This window comes from Choristoneura fumiferana, chromosome 5, assembly GCF_025370935.1.
Source record: "Choristoneura fumiferana chromosome 5, NRCan_CFum_1, whole genome shotgun sequence".
Lineage (NCBI taxonomy): Eukaryota > Metazoa > Arthropoda > Insecta > Lepidoptera > Tortricidae > Choristoneura > Choristoneura fumiferana.
The window spans coordinates 9,804,964-9,832,784 of NC_133476.1; the positions used below are offsets into that span (position 1 = coordinate 9,804,964).

Below are 27,821 nucleotides of genomic sequence, written 5' to 3' on the forward strand. Positions count from 1 at the left end.
TATGCTTAATTTTATCGGATATTTGGAAGCCTTCTTTAAAATTTATGGATATGAAGTATTTATACATATAAACCTATTTTCGAATGATCATAAACCGCTGCAGTGGGTCAGGGAGGGCGGCGCTAACTCAGACGGCCGATATCAGAGCTCCGCGATCTAGTTCAAACCGCTTCCCCGATAACTATACAACTAATTGCAACCCATTTAATAACATAATTATTTGATAATATTATAAGTATAGTGTGTAAAATTGATGACGTAAAATAAATGCCATTATACCGTTCATGTTTATGCAAATCGAGCTGTATTAGAGGTTTTATATTTGTAAATAATCATGCCTGTTTATATTACAACAGATCGAGTACCCGCGTTGCTGTTTGTCTGTTGCACATACATTATATTATATATTATATATGTACCTACAGATTACCGCATCATTGTGGCATGATGCGATATCGTGCGTTGCGTAATTGTTCCCGTTTGATATGTATGTACTTGCATTTACATTTTTTGTTACTTGAGCCGGGTATGACAGGGTTTTGTCAATGTTATACATTTTTTTTTATGGTATTTGCTTCTTGCGTCTGGCTGTTAACCGAAGGTAATGTAACGGACATTATTAATGACAATATTTTCATTGGCTTTTGGCAAAGAATCCCTTCTAAGCTAGACTGTTTTTGGATAAATTATATTTTATTTTTGAATAGTTGCGTTGGTTGAAGTCAACGTGACAGAGTATCTACATACTCGTAAATGTGTCCGCTTGCGGCAATAAATTTTTGAACACAAATAGGTAAGCACTAAAGTATTGGCAGGCAATGTGACTTAAAATCCGACGGGTGACCTCATCTAAACTGGAACTATATAAAAAAGATTTAAACACCTTCTGTTACTAGAACTAGATAACAATAAAAGCTACATACGAACTAACCTCTATGGGTCTCTAGATCTAATCTTGAGATTCCTTGAAGTAGGTGTAATATGCAATTATTTCAAAGTTTCTAAATTTGATATCTAATATTTACACGTAAACATTTTCGGAACATTTAAGTTATTGGTTTTTCACATCTCATGCTCGTAAAATATTTCTTTAGTCTCGGCGTATCGGGACTAAACCACCTCATTAATCTCTAGGGATTAACATATATTTTTTTATTTACTAAGAAAACCTCTAACAGCCAATAACAGAGGGTTATCACCATTTTCTGGGATTATCTATAGACAATTTTAGGGCGTAGAAATAACTGAGAAGTGTACATAGATAAACATTTAAAAACACGATTTAATTTCGTGAAACTCAATTAATTATTACGAATATGGATCTACTTATTTAGTTATATTAAAGATGAATTCATTTTATTTCATTTTATTATGCATAGTTTTCGAGTTTGAATCTGTAGGCTAAATACAAAATATTAAAAAAGCAAAGAAAACCGCGGAGCAATGTTTTTTGGTATTTGAATTTTGTACAGATGTCCATTACCCAATCCAGTCATATTGAGCGTGCGTTTTTAAAAAGTAATATTGTAATTTTGAAAACAACGTCTTTTTTTTCTTCGCATTCAAAGTGAAAAATAGAGTGTTTAACGCGAGACTAAGTAACCGTAATGACACTCGAACTATAGCCACCCTCGCTCTGCTCGGGTGACTAAACATCTTATGTCATTATGTTTCGTTTTAGTTCCTTGTTGAATAATTAAATACTACTATTAAATAACTCAAGGATATGTAAATCATATAAAAAAATTAGGCGCATTCATTCGCTCAAAGTTTGAACACAGCCTTACGGCAATAATTGATCGAATCCACGGACGTATTACATTTATCCGTCTTTTGCTACTACTTACATTTTTACAAAAATATTTTTTTTTTAACATCCCAAGTCAGTCGCCGACGAACGTGACTAACCGGTGCGTGCGTGTAACAGTTTTTTACCATGTTTCGTTAGCTAACTTGGAGATAAAACATGTAATTTTTTGTGAAATTATAACGATATGAAACGAAAGATTGACCAATGGAACTCAAACACATGTACAGGCTATGGATTGATCGATGTTCATGCCAATATCGATTCTTCCTGTTCGCAATTCTGGACAAACGAACTGGGGGGTAATTACCCCTAAGGATTAAAACTGTGTTTTGTAAGAGTTAACAAGCAATAGATGTTGCCATACAAAATGGATACAAACGTGACTGAAGAATCGCAGTGCAGCTGTATCTTGGAGCGTTAAATATGGGGGTAGGCAGCGCTGGTGTTGCCTACGCTGTTGCTGGTGCTTACGGTTTACTGTCGCTGCATATTTGAGCTGTAAGCCACTGCTTTTGGGGTGTAAATGACAACTATACTGATCGGCACAAAATATAGCCCACTCTCCATACAAATTTACCTATAACTGCATACATTTGAGGGCCACATTTTTTGCCGCTCAGTATATTATCTTCTACTGTGCTGACCGATTTTCAAAATTCTTTTTTTATCCGGAAGAGTACTCTTCTGAGGTGGTCCCATTGTCATCTGATGATGGAATCCTAGGGAAATCGAGGGCAAACCTCAAAATTTATAGGCACACCTATGGCGATTTTCGCATTTTTAGCATTAAGATAAGCATTTACATTCAGAAAGTATCATTTGGTAAACTGGACCTGATGAAGAAGACCGTAGATGGCCAATGGAACTCATCAAAGCTAAGTAATACTCGCTCGTCTATAAACGATCATGATTAATCTACCTAGATAAGCGACTAAGAAGAAGCTTTAAGTTAATGATTCTTTCGAACTGATTTGATGCTGAAGCCAAAAGGTAGGCAATGGAACTCTGTTATAAAACAACGTAACTAAGTCGTGTTTGAGCTTAATGGAATCGTTGTAAGATGTACTTCAGTGGTCGGATTGATTTGAGAGGTAAAGTTTTTCTGATTGATGACGATAAAACTATGAGGTACTTACCGTCAGTAAAAAAGTTTTAAATATATTTTTTAAACTTAGATTTAAGCATCCTAATTTATTTTTTTATAAAACATTACTTCAATAATACAAATGTACGCGAAAAAGAAATAGAAGTTATAATTACTGCGTAGATAAAATACGAGTTTACGCTGTTAAAACTTAATGATGTAGATATTTAATAAATGATCAATCAGTGCTACATTGTTGTTGGCGAATCAAGAAATACTGCTCACGTGCGTACGCGCTTATCGAGCGCGGTGGATCAGCCATTGACGTCAGAGACGCGGACCGGTGAGCGGGTCATTAAACAACGATCCTGAATTTAATAACCACTCTAAAAATAAGTATAATCTCAAAAAACCGTTTTTAGAGATGTGTATTAATTAAACGTGCTTTTAAAATAATATTTCGATTAATCCAATGATTTTTGCGCAATCGCTTTTCAGAAAGTGATAGAAATGCAAATATAGAGAGGTACAACAAAACAAAAATCGAATAAGCAAATTAATCATCATGCTAGCCTATAAACGTCCCACTGCATGGCTCAGACCACCTCTAAGCCCATTCGGCTTGGGCTTTGGGCACGTGTGTTCAAATATGACCGAGGTCTCACGATACACTAAAAGATATCCCCTTAAATAAAGGGTGCATCGAAATGGCCGACTATTTATTACCTTGTAAATTTGATTACCTTTTTTATGTATTACATATTGTATTGTATTGGATCATTGTGTATAGTGTTGAGCCATATTGTATTATGATATTTTTGTTATATTGAACAAAAGTGTAGTTAAATTAACGATTAAAATTATTTTAATGTTTATGTGAGATGTGTAACCGACCAGACTACCAGACTGTTACAAAACACTCACATTTATTATTGCGATTGAACAAACAAATAAACGTATTAATATTTTTCTTTATTACTAAACTTAGATGACCTACATGGTGTTCAACTTCGGTACAATATTATTAAATGATATCTATACATCTCAAGTATTTAACACAACTTTATTTTTAACACAGTAGGTTCGTTATTTGAAGGGATCGCTAATGCGGATCGGAATTATTTCCAAATATCCCTGTCCATGATATAATCATTAACTTTATAATACGCTAGATATTAAGTAATGTCTTCTTGGCAATAGATCTGAATTTTGTATCCGTTTCATTTGTAATATTTTTGGAATTTTATTATAAAAACGTAGGTATGCAATTTCCCAGAAACGACTTTTTGTTTTTAGCCAGTCTGTAACAGTCTGTAAAAGATTGAACTTTAAGCTTCCCTTTGATTCTAGTTGCCTTTGGCTTATCGACGTTAGTGGGAAAATCACATATGTTCTTCCTAACATACATGATTATTTCAAAAACATAAAGCGACGGCAGGGTTAGGATACCTGTTTCCTAAAAAAAAGATCTTAAAGATTCACGCGTCTCCAAATTATAAATTGCTCTAATTGCTCTCTTTTGTAAGATAAAAATTGACTCAATGTCTGCAGCAGATTCCCATAAAATAAGGCCGTACGAAATAATGCTATTAAAGTAAGCAATATACACAAACCGTGCCGTCGCCACATCGGTTAGCTGCCGTAGTTTCCAAACTGCAAAAGCAGCAGAGCTCAATCTACCCACGATTGCTGTGACGTGAGGTCCCCCTGTAGTTTAGAATCGAGCGTTATTCCTAAAAATACTGTTTATTTTACAAGTTCAATAGTTTGACCATTTAACTTTATATTAGAAACTGAATTTGGTACGGGACCATCTGTGTGCTAATAAAACTCACTTCTCGCTGGTTTCCTTAGAATAGAACTTAATCGGGCTGTTCTTCTTGGCGTTATAGTCAATAAATAATAATGTATGGACGTCAGTTTAATTGCATTTTTTGTTACTTGGTTGCCATAATTTTCTGACTGTAGCTTTAAATATATTTCAAACAAGAACGACTCTTGTCGCATCTTAGCTTCGTATTTCATCATATTTGTATATCTTATTTCATTGATAGATTAGTAACAGAGGGGTGACATCTATTTGGCATATTTTTAATGTCCGAAACAATCATTCGGCATAATTATAAGCCGAATGATTGTTTACCCGAATATTATATCAGCATAATTTAACATGGCCGAATTTTATTATGCATAATATTATTTAGCATATATGTAATTTAGCCCAATTTTGATAGCCCGAAATCCTGTCCAAATCTATTTCCAAAAATAAATTAAATACTATTTTTTGATTAGTCTAAGTAATGGTAAATATAAAAGCAAAGGTAAAACAATATAATTATGACAAAAAAATAGGTTATTAGGTTAGGTTAGAATTGTATTTGTAACGGAACGAATCGCCACAAGTAAAAGAGGCACGGTCATAAAAAGGGGGCCGGGGATGCGAAGCCCCCCGCATTAAAAATCAAACATAATCTACCCCTCTTTTAACCTGGATAGGTTCGTTAGTTACCTTATGCCTCTCAAATAAAAAATAGAAGTCTTGTCCCCGCATTATAAAAATACTACCATCCACTAGTTACTAGTTTCCAGTAAAGTAGATTGGATTAGGCTAGTAAGCTTAGGTAATGAAAAACCGGGCAAGTGCGAGTCGGACTCGCGCACTGAGGGTTCCGTACACATTTATAGGTATGTAAGTAAACGGGAATCGTCTCTTGAAGATATTTCTCGCTTTTTCCGAGTGATTTAATAAATCCAGTGTATGCAGAGCCCTACTCTTAAGCAAAATGTACGCAGTGTGGGGTCAGATTATATTGGTCATTGATATTTACAGACCGAAATAATAAAAAAACAAGATTTTCAGACTTTTCTAGTTGGTTGTGTTATAATAGCTTCCTTCAAACCAAATTACAAGATTCTGAGTTCACGGGAAGTACCCTGTAGGTTTTGATTCCCTTGCGAGTTTCGAAAATTTGCGGAAATTTGCAGCATAAACGGCTGCATCTTTTGATTGCGGTGGCTTAGAAGTTTGATTTTTTCACAGTTCTATCTAAGGGACAGTAGACCTCAGTATTTGAATATATTTCAACTTGATACGCGAGGAGGGACTGAAACCCATAGTATGTAGGTGAGGTTGACGACTATTGTTCCACTCCTGCTGGCTCGTGCTGAGTCACCGACTTCGAGCTAGTAGGTACTTACCTAGAAAAATATTTTCAAGTGTTTTGTAGTCGGTTCCATTTTTAGTTATTTTTTAATTTTTTTGGAGTTGGTTTTGCTTTTTTGTTAAAAAAGTTCTTTTCATATATTTATTTTATATTGCTGGTCTTATGATACAATGACTATAGTATTTTATTCGCGGAAAATTCCGTTGAATTGAGCGACTGACATGGCAAATTAATTCATCAAGTCTTAGGTAGGAAGTATAGTAAAACTAAACTGAATAATTATTTCTTCCACCGACTTTTCTTATTTTTATGGCTATTTAATGAAAAGTCTTGAATAAGACTGCTAGAAAAGATTAATGTAGAGTAATGATGTAGAGTAAGTTGCAAATTCTAATACATACTTTGATAAGAATTAGATAAAAAAAATAATAGTTAGTCAGTGTTCTTTATTTCAGTTGAGGTTAGATTTAGTTTTGTATTGCATATACCGTTTTACTGTACCTACTTATACACACATACTGTAACATAAACCATAGACCGTTAGTCAACATCATAATCGGCACACTCGTTGCCATTTGTTTTAAAATGAGATCAAGTTTAAGTTTATAATCTAATACCAAAACTACAGGCAGCATTTTTTGTAAGTCAATGCCACAAAATGCCGAATTCGTGACTCAGAACGCCTTTTGTACAAAACATCGAAGTTTCAGTCACCTTGCCTGTGGGCCGCCTTCGATCAACATCAACATTGCGTCGTGCTTTAACGTCGTCTATCTGTAGCGTAGCTGAGCCATTGTTTGATGACTGACGCTCGCAAGCGTGACAAATTTTATGTTATGGACAATGCGGAGAATAAGGCCGTGGGCCATGAACTTTATGTAGCTGATAGACCGCCTCAAATTGATGGATTAAGGACCTTGTCTTGTGGAAAAATATTGTGCTATAAAATGTGGGTTGAGCCGTTTAATGAGGCATAATGTTACAACTTTTTGTTTCTAGATTTTTTGTTCTTGTTATACGAGTAGAGCTTACGAGGCGTCCGAAAATATTCCGAAGCTACGAGTGGCCACCCATTTATCTATACTATTATAAAGAGTAAAGATTATATTAGTATTATAAAGAGTTTTGTATGTTTGGGTTTTTGGATGTTTGTTACGAATTAACTCAAAAACTACGGGACCGATTTTAAAAATTCTTTCACTATTAGAATGATAAATTATTCAAAAGTGCCATAGGCTATATTTATTACCAGAAAAAATTAGGGATCCGCACTAAAACTACAATAATGTAACACAAAGTGTACAAAAAGTTGCCATAAAATATCTTTCATCGCATGCGCTGTAAAAACGATTGATGATAGAACAAAAAAATGTTTTACGATATTAAAAAAATATCAATATCTACAAAAAACTTTGTGATACCATATGCCCAACTATTATAGTTATGCCACTATAACTATACTTTTTTACATTTTAAAAGTTGTCAGAAATGCAGACTAAAATCAGACCGTGTTATCCATACCTTTGTATTAATTCTCATCCAAATAAATATTTTTATATTCAAGACGGTTTCAATACCTGTAGATTACTCTGTCAATTATTCAAATCGGGCATTCTATTCAAAAAATATTACGATTTTTTACATATCAATCTAACTAAAAAATGCATTTTACTCTACGTTGACGCGCCCCGGCTTCGCGCGGGTCGGGTCGGGTGTAGTTTTTGGGAAATTGAGCTGAAAAATGTGTGCGAAGTGCCCTTGATTCAGACCTTTTTAGAGTTTTGTGCCAAAAGGGTAATAAAAATACTCCACTGTCCGCCTGTCTGTCTGTTACTAGGCTGTATCTCATGAACCGTGATAACTAGACAGTTGAAATTTTCACAGATGATGTATTTCTATTGCCGCTTTATAGCAAACAGAACAAAATAAATGTTTAAGGGGGGCTCCCATACAAAAAAAGTTTTTTTTTGCTCGGTATTAATAACGGCTACAGGTAGTTGCTTGAAATATTTACAGAATATTTATTTGTGTTGTATTAAGAATAAATAATTAAATCAAAATAAAATAAATATTTATGAGGGCTCCCATACCTACAGCAAACGTGCTTTTTTGCCGTTTTTTGCTAATATCTAATGTGGTATAGGTTCGGAACCCTTCGTACTACGGGAGTCCGACTCGCACTTGGCTGTTTTTTTCTTACTTTGCCCGTGCGAAGCCGGGGCGGATCGCTAATAAAGTATAAAAGAATCATAAAAAGTAAATTAAATGACTGAAAATGATTGCTAGATAAATAATTATCATTACTATAATTCTTGAGGATTATATACCATTAATTCTTATAGTTTCCAAGTAATTTGCGAATTACATAATTTTTCTTAGACCCTACTTAAATCTATTAAGAAATCCCGACTCCCAATTTACTCCTTTACCTGTCTTTCTCGCAATATTCCAAGAAAAATTGGCAAAAATCGAATGCCTCGTCTTATTTAAATCTGTTATTATTTTTTAACTCATTACCTAATTGCATGTTTTTTAAGCAGTATAGTGTTATGAAGTTTTTCTATTTTTTAAGTATTAGAACAAGTATTTCAACATTTGGTAATTTTAGAACAGTAATAAGACTTTTAGGTAGTTGTCAGGCAAGAAAGTTAAACTAAACGTTTGCTTTCGTAAAAGAAAGTTCTTGTTTTCACTACACTAAGTGGAGACAACGTATAGCTTTTTAACTGCCTACCCATCGTTAGACACTCCTACTTTCATTTACCTCGAAAAACTAATCTTAACGACCTGCCTTCACTTTCTCCAAACGTCTCCAGTCGCGACCTATCTTAACCGACAATGAAGTTAATTGACCGGCCAAAACGCTCACTCAAACCTTGCCTTTTTAGATAGGAACGTCATGTTACGATTATCTTTAAAACAGAGGAATATTAACACGGCAGCTGTAAACATGCACGGGTTAAGATTGCAGTTTGGTTTGTCGTTTGACTGTGGGCTTTAAGAGTTGTTCATCAAGGTATGTTTTGGTGTATTGGTGGTAGTCTCCCGCCATGCGAAGCGTGCCTGTCCTATAATAAGAATAACCGTGCTTTGCGGCGCGCCGCCGCGGGGGAATGGGGTCCACGGACTCAACTCCTGCGCACGCTGCGAGCTTAATCCCTTTCTATGCAGGATTATGTTAACATCATTCAAAAAATTAGAACCTGCTTACCATATGACTAATGAATGAATATAAGGTTGTGGAAGACTAAATTTTCATTGAAAATAAAAGTAATACAGTGATTGCGGTGTTCAAAGTGAGGTTATGTTGACAAAGCAGAAACTTTTGATACGTGTGAGTATTGCGTGAATATTGTTTTTAATTTAGTTTTTTTCTTTAACTTAAACAAGTTTGTTAGGTACCTCAACATGCTGAGGTTGATGGTTTATATTGATTATAGAAACATTACTTAATCCATGTTACGTAGGCAAGTTCTCGAATAAGAGTAATAAGTAAACAAATTTATTATTAAACACTGATTTTAATGGTGGCTCTCGTTATTCCGAAAGTTAGAGTCAAAGAGCGGGTTGTTTTTTAAGGTTAGGGCAAGTTAGGGTAAGAAATTGTGTTTTTTTATAAATATTAACTTTGTTAATGTGACAACTTTTGATCTAAAGTAGCATAATTTTCATACTATTTGATAACTATAACAATGAGTACCTACTCAAATATTTATGTCATACAGAGTTTAAAGCGTGTCACACACAGACTGTACATGCTGATGCTATAATCTATTTGACTTTGTCAAAATATTTTTCCAAATTCAAATATTGTTCTTGACATCGAAAACAATACTTGGCTTCTAAACACACAAAGTCAAACAATGCCATTGATTGACTGTACGAGACGTCCGTTACTTATTATGCTCATTATAAACTTGTCCAAGAAAGGAAGAGTTGCCGGTGACGTACAGGCGTCACGTAGGCCACGCAGTGAGGCAATAAAACCAGAAATACGAGTATATTAAAATCAAGTATCAATATATTAATTCACTACGTAAATAATCTGGTACAATACTGTCTGTAAACATAATGAAACATATTGAAATATTTTATAGCCTATGTCACACCGACAGTTATGACAAATCCAATGATACCTCATGTGTTAAAATCTGTCAAGCCGTTTAGGCTGCAGTGAGGACCAAAGAAATGGACATACATACCCACACATACATACATACATTACGCTCGAAAAACATAACCCTCCTTCAAAAAATTGTTTCTGATTTAAAATTAGCTGATAGAACAGATAGCCAAACACAAGCAACTGCCTAAACGGGTCATGTTATAGCTCATTGCCGGGCTGCCCGGTTTCGTTTCTTTTATTGTTTAGAAAAGACCAAAATTTAAGTTTCTCCGAAGTTCCTAATAATCCGCACTGAGGGGCTTCTGCGAATGAGTACTAGTATTGTCTCGAAACGATGAAGTCAAGTATTGTCTCAAAATAGGTAATCCAACTGTTCACCTGTATATTTATTAGTTAAATGAACTATAAAGCATTATTACTTTGCTCACCCGCGACCTAGACCAAAAAGACAAAGAGGATCGCGGGTGAGCAAAGTAATTGTTTTAACGTTCATTAGTACATGGACCTCCGCAAAGTAACGCCTGATTCAATAAATTATGTGTTACTTTCGAGATTATGGATGAGACAGTGTAGGTACTACAAACACAATTATATAGATGAACAAGATATTGAACTCTCGCTCACTGTGAATTTGTAAGGTGGCTATGATTATGCATCAATTTCTGCATGCATCAGTAAAGCTCAGGTTTCAACCACCGTGCCTTGTGTGTTGCGAAAATAGACACATAGGTATGTCCGTCCATGAGCTGAAATCAACCTTGGTATTACGCGACCACACCACGCTTAGAGGTGATAATGGTTGGTTTGGTTTTATTTGATAGATGAAACATAATAGGTACTAATCTTATGATACTTCCAAGAAAAAAATATATAAAAAATACCCGAAACTGTAAAATTTTAATTATTATCTACAAAAAATTAGTCCCCATCGATTTTCATTTCGCTTTTAATTTCTATGCGATTTGTTAAACCTCAGTAGTGCTTCTCAATATTGTAATTTAAATATATAAACTGTTTGACTACTGACTTTGAGCCAGTCTCCTTTTTAAATTTTCGTAGTACGTCACTAACTACATCACATGACCTTTAAACTTAATATCTTAGACACTACGCATTAATAATAAAATAAATATTTAATCCGATTGTAACGTTGTTCATGTCAAGACCCGAACCGCAATAGCTATAATTATTATAATATAGAATAAGACAAACGTTGTTTTTATCCTGAATGACGCCAACTACTGAACATAAGCTTAACCTATGCTTATTAAATTAATTATTTTAATTTAGGAATACCTAAATGTTATAATTTAGGTCTTCCTGAAATTTCTTATAATGAACGAACTCGTAAATCTTTTGCGTCCACCAGGACTTTATCAGATTATTGGTTCATCTATAACCCCAATTATCGCTCATTCGTTCATAATTTGATATAAATATTAATATTTAATCCCTTAGTGCACCTTTGTGATATTCAAAGTATTCTGCCAAATTTCCAATCTCTAGCTCACTGGAGCTCGCACCACCACCAACCACCACCAACAACCACTGATTTTAGGCCGTGCGTTATCAGTGAGCCTGTCAGTGTTTTAAAAGTACGTCCTACATGCTATGTGGATGTTAGTGATAGACTTTTTACTTTACCGCCTCTATAAAAGCACCTATACGTATAGTAAAGTATAAAAAATAAAAATATAGTTATACCTATATACCTAGGTAATTTTTTCAATAACGCTGTTAATTTAACAGGTGCTATTTAACTACAATGATATAGTAAAGGGGTTGCCAGAGATTTTTTACAATCATTTAAGTTGTAAATTCCAACCTAATTATTTTTAATCTTATTCAAGCATACATTTTTAGCCGGCAAGAATTTTATAAAGCACCGGAAATCGGAGACTAAATTAAGACAGAGGTGTATAACCGGCCGTTTCCTGTCATAAGTAAATTCTTCGTAAACACGGCCGAACTCTGTTCATTTCTTTGTCTGTCCAATCTTCTAGAAAAAAACACTACACGTGTTATGAATCAGTATCTATGAGGATGATACAGAAAAAGTTTATATTTGTTGGGTTTTCATTTTCACATGCAAAAAATACTTCAGCAAAACAAAAGGAGTTTTGCATAGATTGTTACAGATGTGTGGTGCTGCTGATTTTCACATTTTGTTATACATAAAACATTTGCTTATCTTACAGAATCCTGCAGGATAGCCCACCGCACCGTAATGATTTTTATGATATTTTTTGCAGTCCTCGTATGCTTAAAACAAAAAAGCCTCATTAATTTTATTACAAGCGTGAATGTAGAACGATTTAATAGAAGTTATTAAAATTATACGTACATTAAGTGATGTGTAGGTGTTGTAGTAAAAAACAGCTACGCGATAATTGTACCCATGTGCCGAGGGTTTCGTACCAGCACATATGATTTTTTTAGTCATGAAATTCAACCTCCTTCGTAATTATTATATACGGTTCAAAAGTGCAGGATATGTAAATGTAGAGTATATAATTATGTGAAGATTGTAAAGTCTACATTATACACCTGATCACTGCACTTGCGTGTGCGTTTCGTTTCAAATGATTATTAAGTATTTTACTTTGACAAATTTTTCTCAAATTTAATTGACAAACTCATATCATGAGATAGGAGATATTATTATCATATGAGAGCAACAAGACGAATTACATGTTTCTTAGCGCTACAAATTTAAACCTTACACCATTAAGGATTAAGGTTCGCTTAATGAAGCCAAGTCAAAGCATGCCAGAAGTTCATTGACTTGGTCGAAGCTGCCAACAGAATCAATAGCAAACAGAGCAGCGATTGTCGTCGCGAAGCGTAGCTGTAATATTTGCACAGCACGACCACTCGGCGGTATCGAAGCCTTAGCCTGGCATTCCGAAGTTTATTGCAAAAGCAGGTCAGGTCGGATCATCTTGGTGCAAGGAAAGCCGCTGGAGCGTGGTCGTGGTTTCCTTTTGTGCTCGTATCGGGTGCGCATGTGCGGGGGGCGCGCGATACGTCAGTGTTGCGTGGGGCCGACGTTCACTTCGGACGCGCTTAGCGCTCGACTCCATGACGGTTTCACTTGGGTTTTAAAAAGTACAAGTGTTGTGTGTCGGAGCCATGAGCGGGGCGGAGGTCGCATCCCGGTCCAGGGAGACCTCCCTGCCCACCGAGCTGCCCGCGGGGCTGTACCTGCGGGCGCTACGCCAGTACCAAAAGCTGCTCGATCTCAGGCGGCTCACGCCTAAAGACAAAGTAAGTCCACGCAACTCTGTTTGTATGTGCTGCATGCAATGCAATGACATGCTTTCGAAGTATCGAGCAGAGTATAAACAGTCGCAGGTATGATGAGTGCTGAGGAAAACTGGACTGAGTGGCGTAGGTACCTACTATAATGCGAAGTAAAGAAGTACAGTTAGAATGACGTCGAACCTTTTGATGAGATTGCCGATTTTTTTTTAAGAAATTTCTTTGGAATGGTCGCATTAGAGTAATTGTAATTAATTAGAGTTAAGTATATCAATGCTTAATAATTAATGCATTTTTGTAAATGCATTTTTCATTTCTGCATTATGCTAATTAAATAGAGTAATTACCAGGCCTTTATTGTATAATTTTCTCATAATTATGCTAATATAATCAGAACCTCTTATCCTTATTCTAGCATGGGGTGTTGATAAACCTTAATCATGAAAATTAACTGTTCAAATTACTGATTCAATATATGTATATGTATATTAATGTATTTTCAATCAATATATCACGGCGCAGGCGCAAGCTTACACAAGTAAGCTCAGTGACTGTTACTGAACATAAGTACTGATTAAATAAACATAATGATGTTTGCATAACCTAACCTTGGTGAAGCATATCGGTAAAAACTCTTAAAGATACTTTTGATTTTTTTTATCGCAGTCGCTAACGCGGTGGGGGTACTGGGCAATCTGGGCATATTATTTACATTCAGATAAGTTCGTAGATACTAGGTACTTATAATTATAAAACATGTATACATATGTAATGCATTTCGCAGGTTAATTAATTAGGTTTAATTCCGCGCAGGGTAAAGTCTGATTAGTGCCCACTCGGGACTACGAGTTGTTATTGGATAATTCATTAGTTAATTTTGTTTTGATTACATTCCAATTACATGTCTTAATATCATTATGATCCGTAATGAGGCGGTATTGATAGAAGTCGACTAAATGATACATTAACGAAAGGTGGATACATAATTACAATATTAAATTAACTTGATAAGCAAAAAAAATACCGAATGTTTATACCTATAATTAAAAAAACAGCACGGCTGAAAGATATACTACATTCATAGAATAAATACTTATGATGGAAATGGCCTTCAGCTTTTCTTTGCGATGTACACACCTACAGCACTACGACCAAAACACAATCGCCACACAAATCACATACAAGCTACACATATCTAATGACCAATGTAGTTATTGCCTTGTGGCAGAAAAGAAAGCGTGCTTTACTGTAAGATAAGTATAGGTAACGTTATACAGTGCGTGCGCAGTGCGGTGTGCTTTTTAACTACATCCATCATACCATACTCGACGGGCCTTACTTAACAGCCAGCGGCGATGCACCCAACTCTTATGCTGTTTACGGTCCATGGGCTTTACTAGACATCTTTGTAATTCATTACCTATTTTGAATTTGATTGCATAATTAACGCGTATGTTGTGTGTAATTATGTATAGATGTAGTGAAAAAAGTTTTTTAAACACAGGCCAAGTCAAAATCAATGTCATAAAGACTTTGACATGGAAAAACTTTTCTCACTTTAACTATACCTATCTATAGTTACAGTTTGAATTAGCGTTTTGCATCGAAGAGGTAGGTACCTTTATAGTACGAAATAGTTTATTTTGCTTTAGTTAGAAATGGTAAAATTGGTCTTATAAATAGGCCAATATACAGTGACATTTCTTTTTTGTTTCGTCCTTTTTCTCATGATTTGGGCAGCGTCTCTTTCGTTCCTAGGATGAAGACAAACGGGTTTATTCGGAGTATTTTCAGAATGATTGCAGGCCCGCTAATTATGAATGGGCTCATCGACCTTTTTGTTTTCTGACTTTTGTTTGTGCAAAGTGTACAACACACAGCTCGTGTTAAACAATGTTTTTTTATTTTCTATACCTAAACTTATTTTGAATTCCGCTCTATCAATTCATGAAGGATACTATTTATGAGGTTTGCCGACGCACACTGATATAGGTTGAGGGTGTGTGAGAACTGCGAGGTTAATAGCACGTTGCTTGCGTGGGATTATTGCCTAGAGCTGTCAATTTAATCTATGAAGTGAAGGAAGCTTGCTCTGATACCGTGCGTCCGTACCGTCGTATCGTGAGGCTTTTTTGAATCACGTTAACGTATTACAGTAATGTCATCTGAACTAAAACTTCTATACACGAAAATCAGAAATGTATCTGTTATGGACTAAGTGATAAATCAGTCATTTTTCTCAATGCCCGGGCATTATGAAAAATGACCAAAATGAGACAACAATTTAACAAAAACTTAACATAAAAACATAATGTCTATGGGCAGAGTAATAAAAAAACATGTTTAATTACTATATATTTTATTTTTACGTCAAATTCAATTTATTCGTTAAATATATTCATTATCTATGCAATTAAATATCTATCAAAAGTAGAAGTAAGAAAGTAATGCAGCCAGCATCATGGGAACCCTACCACAGGCAGATCTTTTAGACGGGGTGTTATTTTTATAATTTTTATTTTTATAGTGACATGTATAATATGTATATTAGTTAAGTTTTCTTAGGTTAGTTCTCTTTGTCTTCTTTTTAACTGTTAATTTCATGTGTTTTATGTTATTTTATGTACATACAAATTTAGCTAATAAATACTCAATAGTTGAATATACTTAAGGTAGAATTCAATTGTGGCTGGTGTTGGTCATAATTGAACCTAACACGCTCCTCCTCGCACCTAAACTTTCTGTTTCCATTAATCATACTTCGGTTGCCTTAAAATCATTTGTAATAAAATTGCCCAGCGAGCACGTTAGCAATATTCATAATGACCAGACAATGTGATAAATAATGAAGTTTAGGAATAATTAATCACTTGGCCCGGTATAGCTTGTCATTATTCATAATGCCCTCATTAATCACTTGGTCTATAACATACATATCTAATGCGTACATTATTTAGTTATATGTATGTCTACTAATTTGTATAGATAAAATAACGACTCAATTCTAAATCAGCTTTAGCGTACGTTTTGTAAGTACTTAAAATGAAGAAGTTTGAAACACTCGTCGTCTTTAATTTAACTAAATACACGGTCATCATCACAACACAGATACAATTAGATAACGCAAAGACACGCCTTGTTCCCTAATTGGTTTTACAGGCTGTAACTGCGTATCATTGCGAGCTAAAAATAGAACTTGAAACTGGTACGTTAGTACAAAGCTGTTATAAAACTTGGATATAATAGTTGAATCAAGGCTGCATCTGGCCCGCGGCGCGGTCTCTCGCGACTGGTAACGGCTATTAACTATTTATTTAGTAGAGTTAAATCCGTGGGAGCAACCAACTGAAGGTCTTAGCTATTTAAAGTTGTAAGGTGGCTTGAGTACTTTGAGAAACATAGACTCTTTGTCGACCAATAACTAAACGCTCCTGTCATCAAAAATTGACTGGTAAAAATCCCTTAAAGGGATAAGTACCCCTTTGTATCATCAGCCAAATATGTAGTCTACCACATGGTTGTCTACAATAATGCCAATACTCGTAGACGTGTCTGTCAACTTGAAGGTTTGACTTTAGCCACATATTCATTTCATAGAAACTTGTTTAAAAATTGATAGACCACTTATTTGGCTGATGGTACATGAATTTCAACGTTTTTCAGTTGTATTATTTTTATAAAATGAGGGTTTTACATAGCTACACAAATACATAAATCTAGAATTGAAACTTCTGCAGAGTTTTTGGGGAAATTACTAAAAATTTTACAGGCTTTGGTAGAGCTAAACTCAAAAGTGTATATCATCACATGATACTTAGAGTAGTTAGTGTACTAACAGATCTTATGTATGTGCGGTTAATTTATATAATTACATGCAATCAACTCTACTATACACAGTTCTGAGTAGAGTTTTGGTATGATCTTTAATAATTAGAGGCAGTTCTCACCCAATTCATAGTAATTGTAGGCATGTTGTACAAACTAAATTACTTTACTACAATTCCTTTTATTTTTTGATTGAAATTGTAATATGGTAATATAACTCAGTTTGTAAAACATGTCTACAATTTTCAGGGGAAAATACCAACAAAAGGCTTTTTTTTGGGTTAAGTCGTCTAAGGTCTTTGCTTTTATTTACTTCATTTCATTTACATTTTTCAAAATTTCCCAAACAAGAGGCTAGGAACCACTGCTTTCGCTTCAGTACTAGTGACAGGAATGTGAAGTTTGGCGTCGTGACTATACCTTCTACGGTAGAAGGTAGTAGTATGAATCTCGGTCAGTCGGTACATCGGGTCTTTCCGCCTCGCTACTTCCTGGCCAGCGCCCGGCATCAAGCGACCTGATAATGAAAAAATGCATTTAACATTTTTGTACTTGTTATTTGAGTCTTGAAGGCACCTAATAGAGTTGATAACTCTCGGAAATATTTAATGGAGTTAGAACCTGTCTATTATCAAGCCGCGTTTAGAGACTTCCGCACACAATGCTGGACGCGTAATAATACGTTGAATGCCTTATAGATAATTGAATTAAAGTACTATATGCCTATCAATGGAAGCAACTGATACTGTGAAACGGATGTTCTACCAATAAATACCTACTTGCCATCGTATTGTGTCGGAAAAGTTCGTCTCGTATCTTGCTTACTCAACTAGCTTACTGAAGTTTATTGAAGCTAATTGAGAAAGAAAGAGAAATACGAACTTATCCGAAAGAATAGGATGGAAAAAACATAATCCTAGATCTGTACTAAAGTCGTATTTTTAATCAAACAAAGTCAACTGACATATGCTAATGTCACTGTGTGAAATAATGTTGCTATGTAATTGAAATAGTGATGTGTTCAGTTTTGGTTCAATCACGAATGAGTGATAATAGTTAATCGAGAATCAGCGCCCTTTTGGTACGAAAAATTCAAGTTTTTTGGAACGCTAGTTGGTCGTCATTTTATCTGTCACTGATTTGTCACTGTTAGTCATTAATCATTCGACTTATAACTCTCTGTCTGATTACATAGATTAATATTATACACCATGGATAATTTTCGACGTTTTGTTTTATCACCTCAGTCCCTTAAAACAGTTACTGTAGAGACCTTTTCGTAACCTTTTTTCAGTAAGATCAAATTATACCTAAATCTTAATCCAGAGGATGGGATGGAAGGACTGAACACTGACAATATGGACAGAAGATAAAAAATCATGACGTGATTTTTAAAACCTTCAGCTTAAAAAAAACATTCATTCATTTTGTCACAACACTATTTTTGTTTCATTAAAACCTGACATGACAACCCAGTAAACGTCTGGTAACTTCGTTTGATTAATAAATCGACTTTAAGTACAAGTTTTGATTGGGAACGTCAAAGCTAACGAAAAACACAACGTACAGTCAGGGAAATAAAATAACGTACGATGTATGGGATCTCGTTATGACATTAGTAGCACAAAGGTCCACCCTGTTACGTGATTCAGTTTCCTCAACTGTACCTACTTTTAACCACTTGACAGTCCGACGGTACCATGCTATCCAAAACCAAAATGCTTCAACCCGTCCGTGGATACTTTATATAGTGTCGTAAAGCTTTACATTGATTTTGTGCACAAATCTTATATTATAAGCTATTATTATATAAATAGTTAGTACTTGAATGAGTGAACATTAATTACGTAACGTCACAGTATTTTTTCTTTATTAAAAAACTTGTAGTTAGAAAATTATGGATACGCGGCGGGCTGCTTCCGTCAATAAAAAACCCGGACGGCTTGAGGCCTATTGGTCGCGCACTCCGGACTGTCAAGTGGTCAATATACACGACCAAGCTAAGTTTGCACCTGAAAAGTTCAAAAATTTAAAATTCAACGAAAGTTCGTAAGACGCGTATCGGCGACAAAGAATGAAAGCTGCTAATGCTAAAATTTGTCTCCTATCTGTTGAATTATAATTTTTTTAACTGTTTTTGTTAAAAACGAGGTGCAAACCTAGCTTCATCGTAAGTATCAAAAGTTCTAGGATTCTTTACACTTAAATAAAAATTAAAGAAAAACAAGATGTCCCGATTTATGTGTCTCGGACTAAATATAAAAATTGATCAGGAGTAATGTCGCACTTTGGTTACTGACTGAATAAATCGTAAAATCAGCAAGTAATATCAATAATATTAGACCTAAACGTCATATCATAAACAAGTATCAGACGACCGAATAACTTGACTGTAAAGCTGAGGCCTCGAGTCAGCCCGCGTGCGATCCCAGATCGGGTCAGATATTATAAATATAAATATATATGAAACATGTGTACTCATGATTGTTCTTGAGCCTTGGTAAATATCTATCTATTTAGTTTTGTTTTCCGTTGCCTAGTAGGTACCCATAACATAATCGTTTCTTACATTTGGACTAGGCCAATTGTTGGTTGCAACATTAGCGAGTAGGACCTTCGATAAGGTCCATCTAACCTAACCCCTACAAAATGAAACAAAGAAGGTTAAGGTACCTATTACCAACGCCAATGCCAAGAGTAAAGCCTCCTTTAGACTCAGATTTGTTACATCGCTGAGCCACGCGGCTATATGCTATCTTACTAAAATTATAAATTGTAAATGAGAAAGTTTATGAAGATGTTTGGATGTGTGTTACTCAAATCAGATAGTTACGACCTAACGGATTTAGATGAAACTTAGCGTATAAGTAAACAAAGATCTGGAATGACACGAAAGATACTTAGGACCTGGCCAGATCACCGCAGCGCGGCATCTTCCGTCTGGCACCGTGCCAGATTTTACGTTACGATGCTGCTTAGTTGTTGCTAGACCCTTGCCTGCAATGTTCACGTGGGATCATATTTTAACTTTAAACAGCATAGAGGGTGCTGTCCAAGAACGTAGACTTATCTTGGCTTTCAAATAGCGTAGGTATATTAACTTCGTCTGCATTCAACAGATGGCGTTGTCTGAGTGAACGTTGAATTTTAAAAATGTTACAGTTACCTTTTTGATGTTTTTCTAACGCAGGTGAAGTCACGGGTTAAAGCTAGTAAATGTATTCATATAATATCCCAACTAGCTTCATATTTTTCGCACAATCTAAATGAGGCTTGACGAAAATTTTTGACATTCGACTTGCCTACTTTTTTAGTACATACATTCGAACGTATCCTTACGTCAATTAGCCGCTAATTTAAATTCGTCCTTTATGTAGCACATTGTGACTTCCTATTGAGTGATTAGTATACATTCATATCAAACGCCAGCTATGTACTAGTGTAATTTATTTATTTCGTTTAATCATGTCGCGCATGTGTAAGTATTATCTAATTTAAGTTACCCAAGCCGACAAATAAAAATTCAACTTGCCCTACATTACTTTCGTATTTGCACGTGGTATTTTCCGGCAAAAGTCTAATGGAGACTAAAATATGTTTGGCCATGGAATTTACATCCATGAATCCGGATAGTACGATAGTATAATAACCTCTGTAGGTATGACTGTAGGAGAACCTAAAATGCCAAGCTAATAGCATAATTAGTAAGAATAAGAACTAATTAACTCAAGACACTGGATTACTACGTACTGTGTGAGTATAGTCCAAGAGCTAAGTGGCCAGGGCGCTTTATTAAGTTTTAATTCTTAATTTTTGAGGCAAATTAATATTAACGATGAGGAGTAATAATAAATAATAATGAACTATTTATTTCAGGCAACGACCTATACTGCCTATACAATAAATACCTCACAGACTAACATAGGTACATATACATACTATAATTAAAAACTGGTCATCATCATCAACTCCGCCTATTAATACGTCCAGTGGGACACTTGGCACAGATCTCTCGGAATAATGAGCTGCAGTTCCTACGCGGGCCCAGCGCGGATTGGGAACTTCACACACACCATTGAATTTATACACAGTTTATTGAGATTTTCTCACGATGATTCCTTTCACCGTAAAGCTCGTAGTAGATTTTAACGGTAATTTCGCACATGAATTTAGAAAAACTCAAGACTTGCGAGCCAGTATTTGAACCCACGATCCTTTGTTTAAGAGGCTATAGGTCAAACCATAGGTTACCGCGACCAAAAAAACTAGTAATAAGAATATTACTCGTAGTGAATTAGTGATAGACTCCAATCATCCAATGTGCATTCCATGGCCTTTTATTTTTGTCATGAAGAACTAATGTGTATAAATCCAATGCCAGTGAATAAACACATTCTTTGACGTGCGATTATTAATAGTTACCCAATTCTATCCATCATCCATATGGAAAGCGGCTACGTCAGAATTGCAATGCCGGGCCCCGACTATTAAGTAAGCTTCATACGTCTGTAATACTAATTCCCATTGTATGTAAACCGGCTTTAGTACAAAGGAAATCTGTATTCGTTCCACTTTCTCCGTCAGAACTCCGGCGTGCTCATAAATACTCGCCTTTGTCTCACCACCGCCTTAATTATGAATGCTCCAGCCATATTATTATTTCATCCATCTATTTTTAACTTTATTCAAATGTAAAACATCGTGTGTAAAACATGCGGCTTTTTACTGCCATTTTTGGTTGTATAGGTACCTACTTCTTTAGTGTTTTGGAATGACACGACAAATGTGCTTGTCACTACTGGCAACAGTTTTGGCAGATATCCTGGCGTTATAACTATTATTGCGGTCATCGTTCATCCACCATTACCTCTCATTATTTCGTTTTCTAGTTTTTTTTTTACCGTCCAACGGCAAAAACCTACTAAACACTAGCTAAATTGTCCTCCAATGGACAGAGCCATATTTAAAAAAAAAACTATTTTTTCGAGCCAAAATTTAAATTAGTTGTGAAATTGCTTAATTGCAACGATCTACCCTTTTGACCACCGAATTGCGGCTTCTAGTGCTCTCAAATTCAAAATTACGCAAGTGTTTTAGATTTGTAAACAAAGAATAAATCATACGCTTGTCCATCTGATTAGTCGTGGAATTATACACTTTCGGAGCAGTGTTCACTTTCTTTACCAGTTCACTTTTTCTGACCTTGAATGTTGATACGGAGATTATTGAATAATGCTTCAACTTTCTCTCATTGTTTTCAACTTGTGCCTATCTACATTGAAAACCTTTTGTAGGGAATAAAAGCTTCCTTCGTTAATGCACAAAACAAGTTCCCACGCTGGACTTGGCCAGAATCTTTGTTTACAAGTAATTTGAATAAGTACGCTCAAAATGATTGATGTACATTGCAGCGGTTCTATCACTATTTGAACTAAGATATTTTTTGCTGCACGGCCAAAGTGTAGCTACTTGCGTACGTCAACCGGTCCTTGGTGACATATTTAATTAACACCAACGTGTGAAATTTATACATTCCGCCGTGCTTATTATTCAAGGTTGCCACACAAGAAAGAGCTGCACACTTTTCGCTTCCCATCCACTACATTGCTAGGCACATAGTTTAAATCTACTATTTGGGCACGTGAACTTGTTTACAAGCACGTGTTATGTTTATGACTCCAGACATGCGTATTCCAGAAAGGAATAAACTTCATGTCTCGTATGTATAATATTGGAATTGAGCAGCTTTTTCGGTCACGAGTATGGCGCCAAATACTTCTGGGTAATGCGATGACTAGGTATTTAAACTTCAGACCCATCTCGTTGGTGCTGGCGAATTATTGTATTGTATTGCAACTCTTTATTGTACATAAAACATATGAAAATTACAATTAATTAGTTAACAAGAAAAAGAGATGTACAAAGGCGAACTTATCCCTTAAAGGGATCTTTTCCAGTTAACCTTTGAGCGATTGAAAGGACAACAGAAACAAGAGTTTATTATTTCATCAGCAGTATAACAATAATAATGTCAGGCGATTCATTGACGCGTGGTGATATGGTCAGTGATAAGCAGGGGCGGGGCGCTCCAAAATAGACTATTTCTTGAGATTGTTAGGAGTTAGATAACCCTTGTTTAACAACAAACAATCGAAATAAGAACTAACGTCCGATAAGTGCCGTTGGAGGCTGTGTTACGGATTGTCCCTACATAATTTCCGCCCATCCTATTCTGATGCGTACGGAAAATATAAAGGCAAATAAAAAAACAGTCTATGAATTAAATGCAAAAGCTTGCCAGTCAATTCATCCTTTAAATTAATGTTGAATGGATTATCCAAATGTGACGTCAGTGAATTTTTACCACATTTCTTGTTTTTTCATAAAACATGCTTTTGCAGTGAATAAAAATTAAGAAAGTTAAAACTAATTGTATTTTGTTTCTTTTCTTTTGTACAATAAAAAGTTTACATACATAGGTAGGTACATACTATTATAGCCTAAACCTAATTTAGGTAAACTTGTAGTAGATAATACATAATATGAGTAGGTACTATTCATCGTATACAATGAAATACTCCTACGAGCAATAGTAATGCACAAATAAAAACGTTATGTAAGGGGCGAAAATGCACTGCAATGTCTGCTTTACAAAACACTAAAATCATACAAACTTCCACCAGAAAAAAGATAAAATACTTATGTGCAAATTACAGATTTGAACTTTTGTAGGTAAAAAAACAACGTTTTTATTTTATTTGGGGTATTAAGTTAAAAAAATATTTTATTAAAACTATATTGTTCAAGATTATTTATTTTTCAGTCGATCCCAGGTCCTCCATGTTAATGTAGAGTTGCCTTACCGATCAACTTTTCATAAGTAGCTAGTTTTTATTTAATGTATTATATTTTGTTAACATGCAAAGTCTGTTCTAATGCTAAAATTTTATTTAAAAAAAATTCGTTTCATAGTTGGCAAAGCTCAGGCATTGAAGGCGTAGGCATGGAAAATGTGATTCGCAGCACGTGCAAAAAGAAGGTAGGTATTGGTATCTGGATGAATTCACTATGTGATTGTTTCACTACTAAATATTTAATATAATCTACGAAACCAGTATTTATGTAAAGTCGACAAGTTGTCAGTGTATAAGCTTGTGAACATTTGACACTGTGTGATAAATCTTTTTATAATACGATATAATCTTTATTTGTCGAAATGAGGTTGTTTTCCTTTAAATGGCGCGTGCTTGATCATGTTGTTTTTATTGACAAATTAAGTTTAAAGTTATCACTTTTTTTGTGATAATATGTAGTTTTGTTTCCCCAAATGGAATTTTATGATAAAACCTGCGCGCAAACTTGCTCCAAACTGCTAAAATATCGTTATTCAATTATGTTGCAAACCAGCCCAATCAGTAACAATGTCATTTAAATCTAGAAATTTAATTAATTTTTAAAATCTAATGACGTCAATCTTCAATTAAATGGCTAATAATAAATACAAATAATATATGGTTAAATTATGGGCTTACATTAGTCATGCTCTTCAATCGATAATTAATCATATTATAGTACGTCACTAGAACATTTACATAATATTTCTTACTTTTGGTTAAGCAGCAAACACAATATTTATTCAGTAACTATGTTAGTAGGTACGCATGTTCATTGTTGGATTTTGACATGTGTAAATTAGATAAGAGCTGAAAACTTATAACACTTGTCGCCAGCGACTTCACTCCACATAACGTGCTCATATAAATAATATCGCCAGACAGCGGAGTTATGCAATGTATCGATATCGCTGTCGACAATTTTTATTTTTAACATCTTAGTAAAGATTGGCAGGGCATTAAATAGGTACATGAGCCGAATTCATTTGAAAACTGAACTGCGCTTACAGTGTACAAAAGCCTTTAGCGCTTATGAATGCAATATTATTAGGACTTTTGCGTTACAATTTGGATAATGCCACCAAGTAGAACATAAAAAACCGGCCAAGAGCGTGTCGGACACGCCCGAAATAGGGTTCCGTAGCCATTACGAAAAATTAAGTACGGAATATTCCAAGTTTAGGTATATTTTATACCTTAGGCTGCTATTTACTCTTAAACTACTAATAATTCCCAAAAAAAATTAACCGTTACCTATAGTTTTTCTTATAAGTTTGATATACTTAAGAGAGTTGAACATAATAATAGACCGATACAAATTGGTTGAACCGTGTAATATCGCCTTAAAGCCGAGTTTAGAGTAGCTAGAAAAATCGTGCAAGTTGCATTACATTGCTGCGCTTGATTGACCACTACAAACTCGTTGGCTTTACGGCCTGGCAATGTAATGCATATTGCACGATTTTTCTTGCAAGTCTAAACTCGGCTTAACGCTATCATATCAGCAGTTGTCAAGATCTATCGATTACTAAAGCTGCAGATGTTAGACGGGCGGAAGTCATGTCACGTCCGTCATGCACTTCCTACCTTGACTCTGCCTTATCGTAATAAAAGGTTAATGATATGGTAAACACTAAACAATATACTTACATGCAAACTTCTGTCAACCGGCGAAGAAACTTGATTTTGTGACGTAACACCAATAAAGTCGCAGCAGCAACGATTTAACAAATAAGTGAATATTTAAAAATATAACTCATGTTGCCTTTATGACTAATTGGTCAACCAGGTGTGTTTCAACATTTAACTTTGTAATACATACAAATTTTTGAACATAAACTGTCTTACCACTTCAACTTCGTCGTTAAACATAATTTAGGCAAGTTTAAGACGAAGGTTTTTGGTGGTGCACTGTACAGCCACTAATTAGTATATAATCTAGTTTACTAACGCCGTTCGGAACTCGGTACAGAAAATCGGTTTTATTTTTCTTTCTCATATTTTCTTCAGGAAAACGAAGAATACCGACGAGTTCCGAATGACATTAATATTATGGTTGTACTGTACGGTGGTTTATTTACAGCAATTTCTATAATTAATAATTAAATAAAATATAATGAATATTAAATTATTTTTTTATTTTTTATTGGAACTATTCTATGTCAGCACCACGTCACCTCTTTATCAACCATTGAATATTCTAACAGATTTTAATGATCCACGGCTAATAGACATTTGCCACGGGACCGTTACACCGTGATTGCCTTTGTGAGCTCCCGAATAGTCCCGATATTTCGACGCAGTTACATACCTGAGGCCGTCTAAGTAAAGGCGCGGCCCCATGCAGTCGGTCGACGCTTGTTTCCAGCCATAAATCTGGTCACGTGACCCCATTTTGAATTTCCCGCGACTCAAATCGGTAATTGCCAGTCGCTCCGCTCGTTTGCAGCAACCAATCTGGTCACGTGATCCTATTTCGAATTTCCCGTCAAAAAAGTAGCGTCAAGTCGCCGCGTCGAACAGTAGCGTCAACGTGGCGGCTGCTTGAAAAAAAATGTCAGTGTTTGTTTGGAAATTGACGAAATGTCGTTTGTTGCTGCTTCCCATTTTGAAGCTCAACATTTTCAGCTTTATCGCTATATGTCACGTGACCAGATTTATCGCTGGAAACGAGCGTCGAGCGACTTGCATGAGGCCGCGCTGATTATTTAGTCTAATTGAAGTCCATCAAGAAAAAACTAATTTAAAGAAATGATCAGATATATATACAAGTATATTAACAGCAGTTTTATAAATTTAATTCATGAAATTAGTAATGACCGCGATAGTCTGATATATTGTGAAGTACCTATAACACACCAGAAACAAAGAACAATTGTATGTTGGTAGGTACCAAAATCTAAACAAAGAAAAACATTTCAACAGGGTTTAGCGTTTAAAATAAGTTTGTATAATTCAACACCATTAGAAATTACTTCTGTAGATGTGAATATATAGCTTTAAGACCAAATTAAAGCAGTTTTTTTTTAATTACATCCACTGTAATAAATCAGTTCACGGACTCGATTAAGGAAAAGTCCAAATCTGACGTACCTACTGAAATTGTTTAAGTACTTATTAAGTATTTACAACTAAATGAGATCTGCAGTAAAATATATAATCCCCTTGTTCAGTTGCCGTCAGATATTTCAGAGTAAGTCACTTAGTAGGTAGGTTAGTTTTAGTTCTATTTTTATTTATTTTTGTTAATTATTTTATACGTTACGTGTTATTTATTATGGTAATTAGAGTTCACATCACAATTGAAATCAAGTACAAACTTTTTTTTACACCAAATAAATAAAAAATAATCGGACTCGCGCACCGAGGTTTCCGTGTGAATTTTTTGAAATTTCAAAATACAAGTCATAATACCCGTACATAGGTATCTGTAAAAATCCAATATTAGTAGAACCCTGCTTTTAAATAAAATATATTATGTTCCTTTACATTAGGTATAAAGTTAAAGCTATCTGTCTATTATGGTTCTTGAGACACAATCCTGTCACGGACGGACAGTCAGCGTAATGAAATTAATACGGTTTCATTTGTTACTTTTTAATACGGAACCCTTAAAAATTTGCGGCATGTTTGTGACGCGTATTATATGGAAACTTTC

At 35.0% G+C, this 27,821-nt stretch overlaps 1 protein-coding gene across 4 annotated transcripts in view; it reads left to right on the top strand.

Moving 5' to 3' along the window:
- IP3K1 (inositol-trisphosphate 3-kinase-like protein) overlaps positions 1–27,821 on the top strand; it is a 117,819-nt gene that overhangs the window by 68,098 nt on the left and 21,900 nt on the right. The window contains exon 1 of one of the 4 annotated variants that reach the window (XM_074087814.1): positions 9,212–9,392. The exons of 2 other annotated variants lie outside the window; for them this stretch is intronic. In XM_074087814.1, coding sequence (XP_073943915.1) covers positions 9,363–9,392 — 30 coding nt within the window. In that variant the 5' untranslated portion in view covers positions 9,212–9,362. Of the gene's footprint in view, positions 1–9,211; positions 9,393–13,195; positions 13,452–27,821 lie in introns of those variants that run through there. One more of the 4 variants, XM_074087813.1, reaches the window with a different exon arrangement.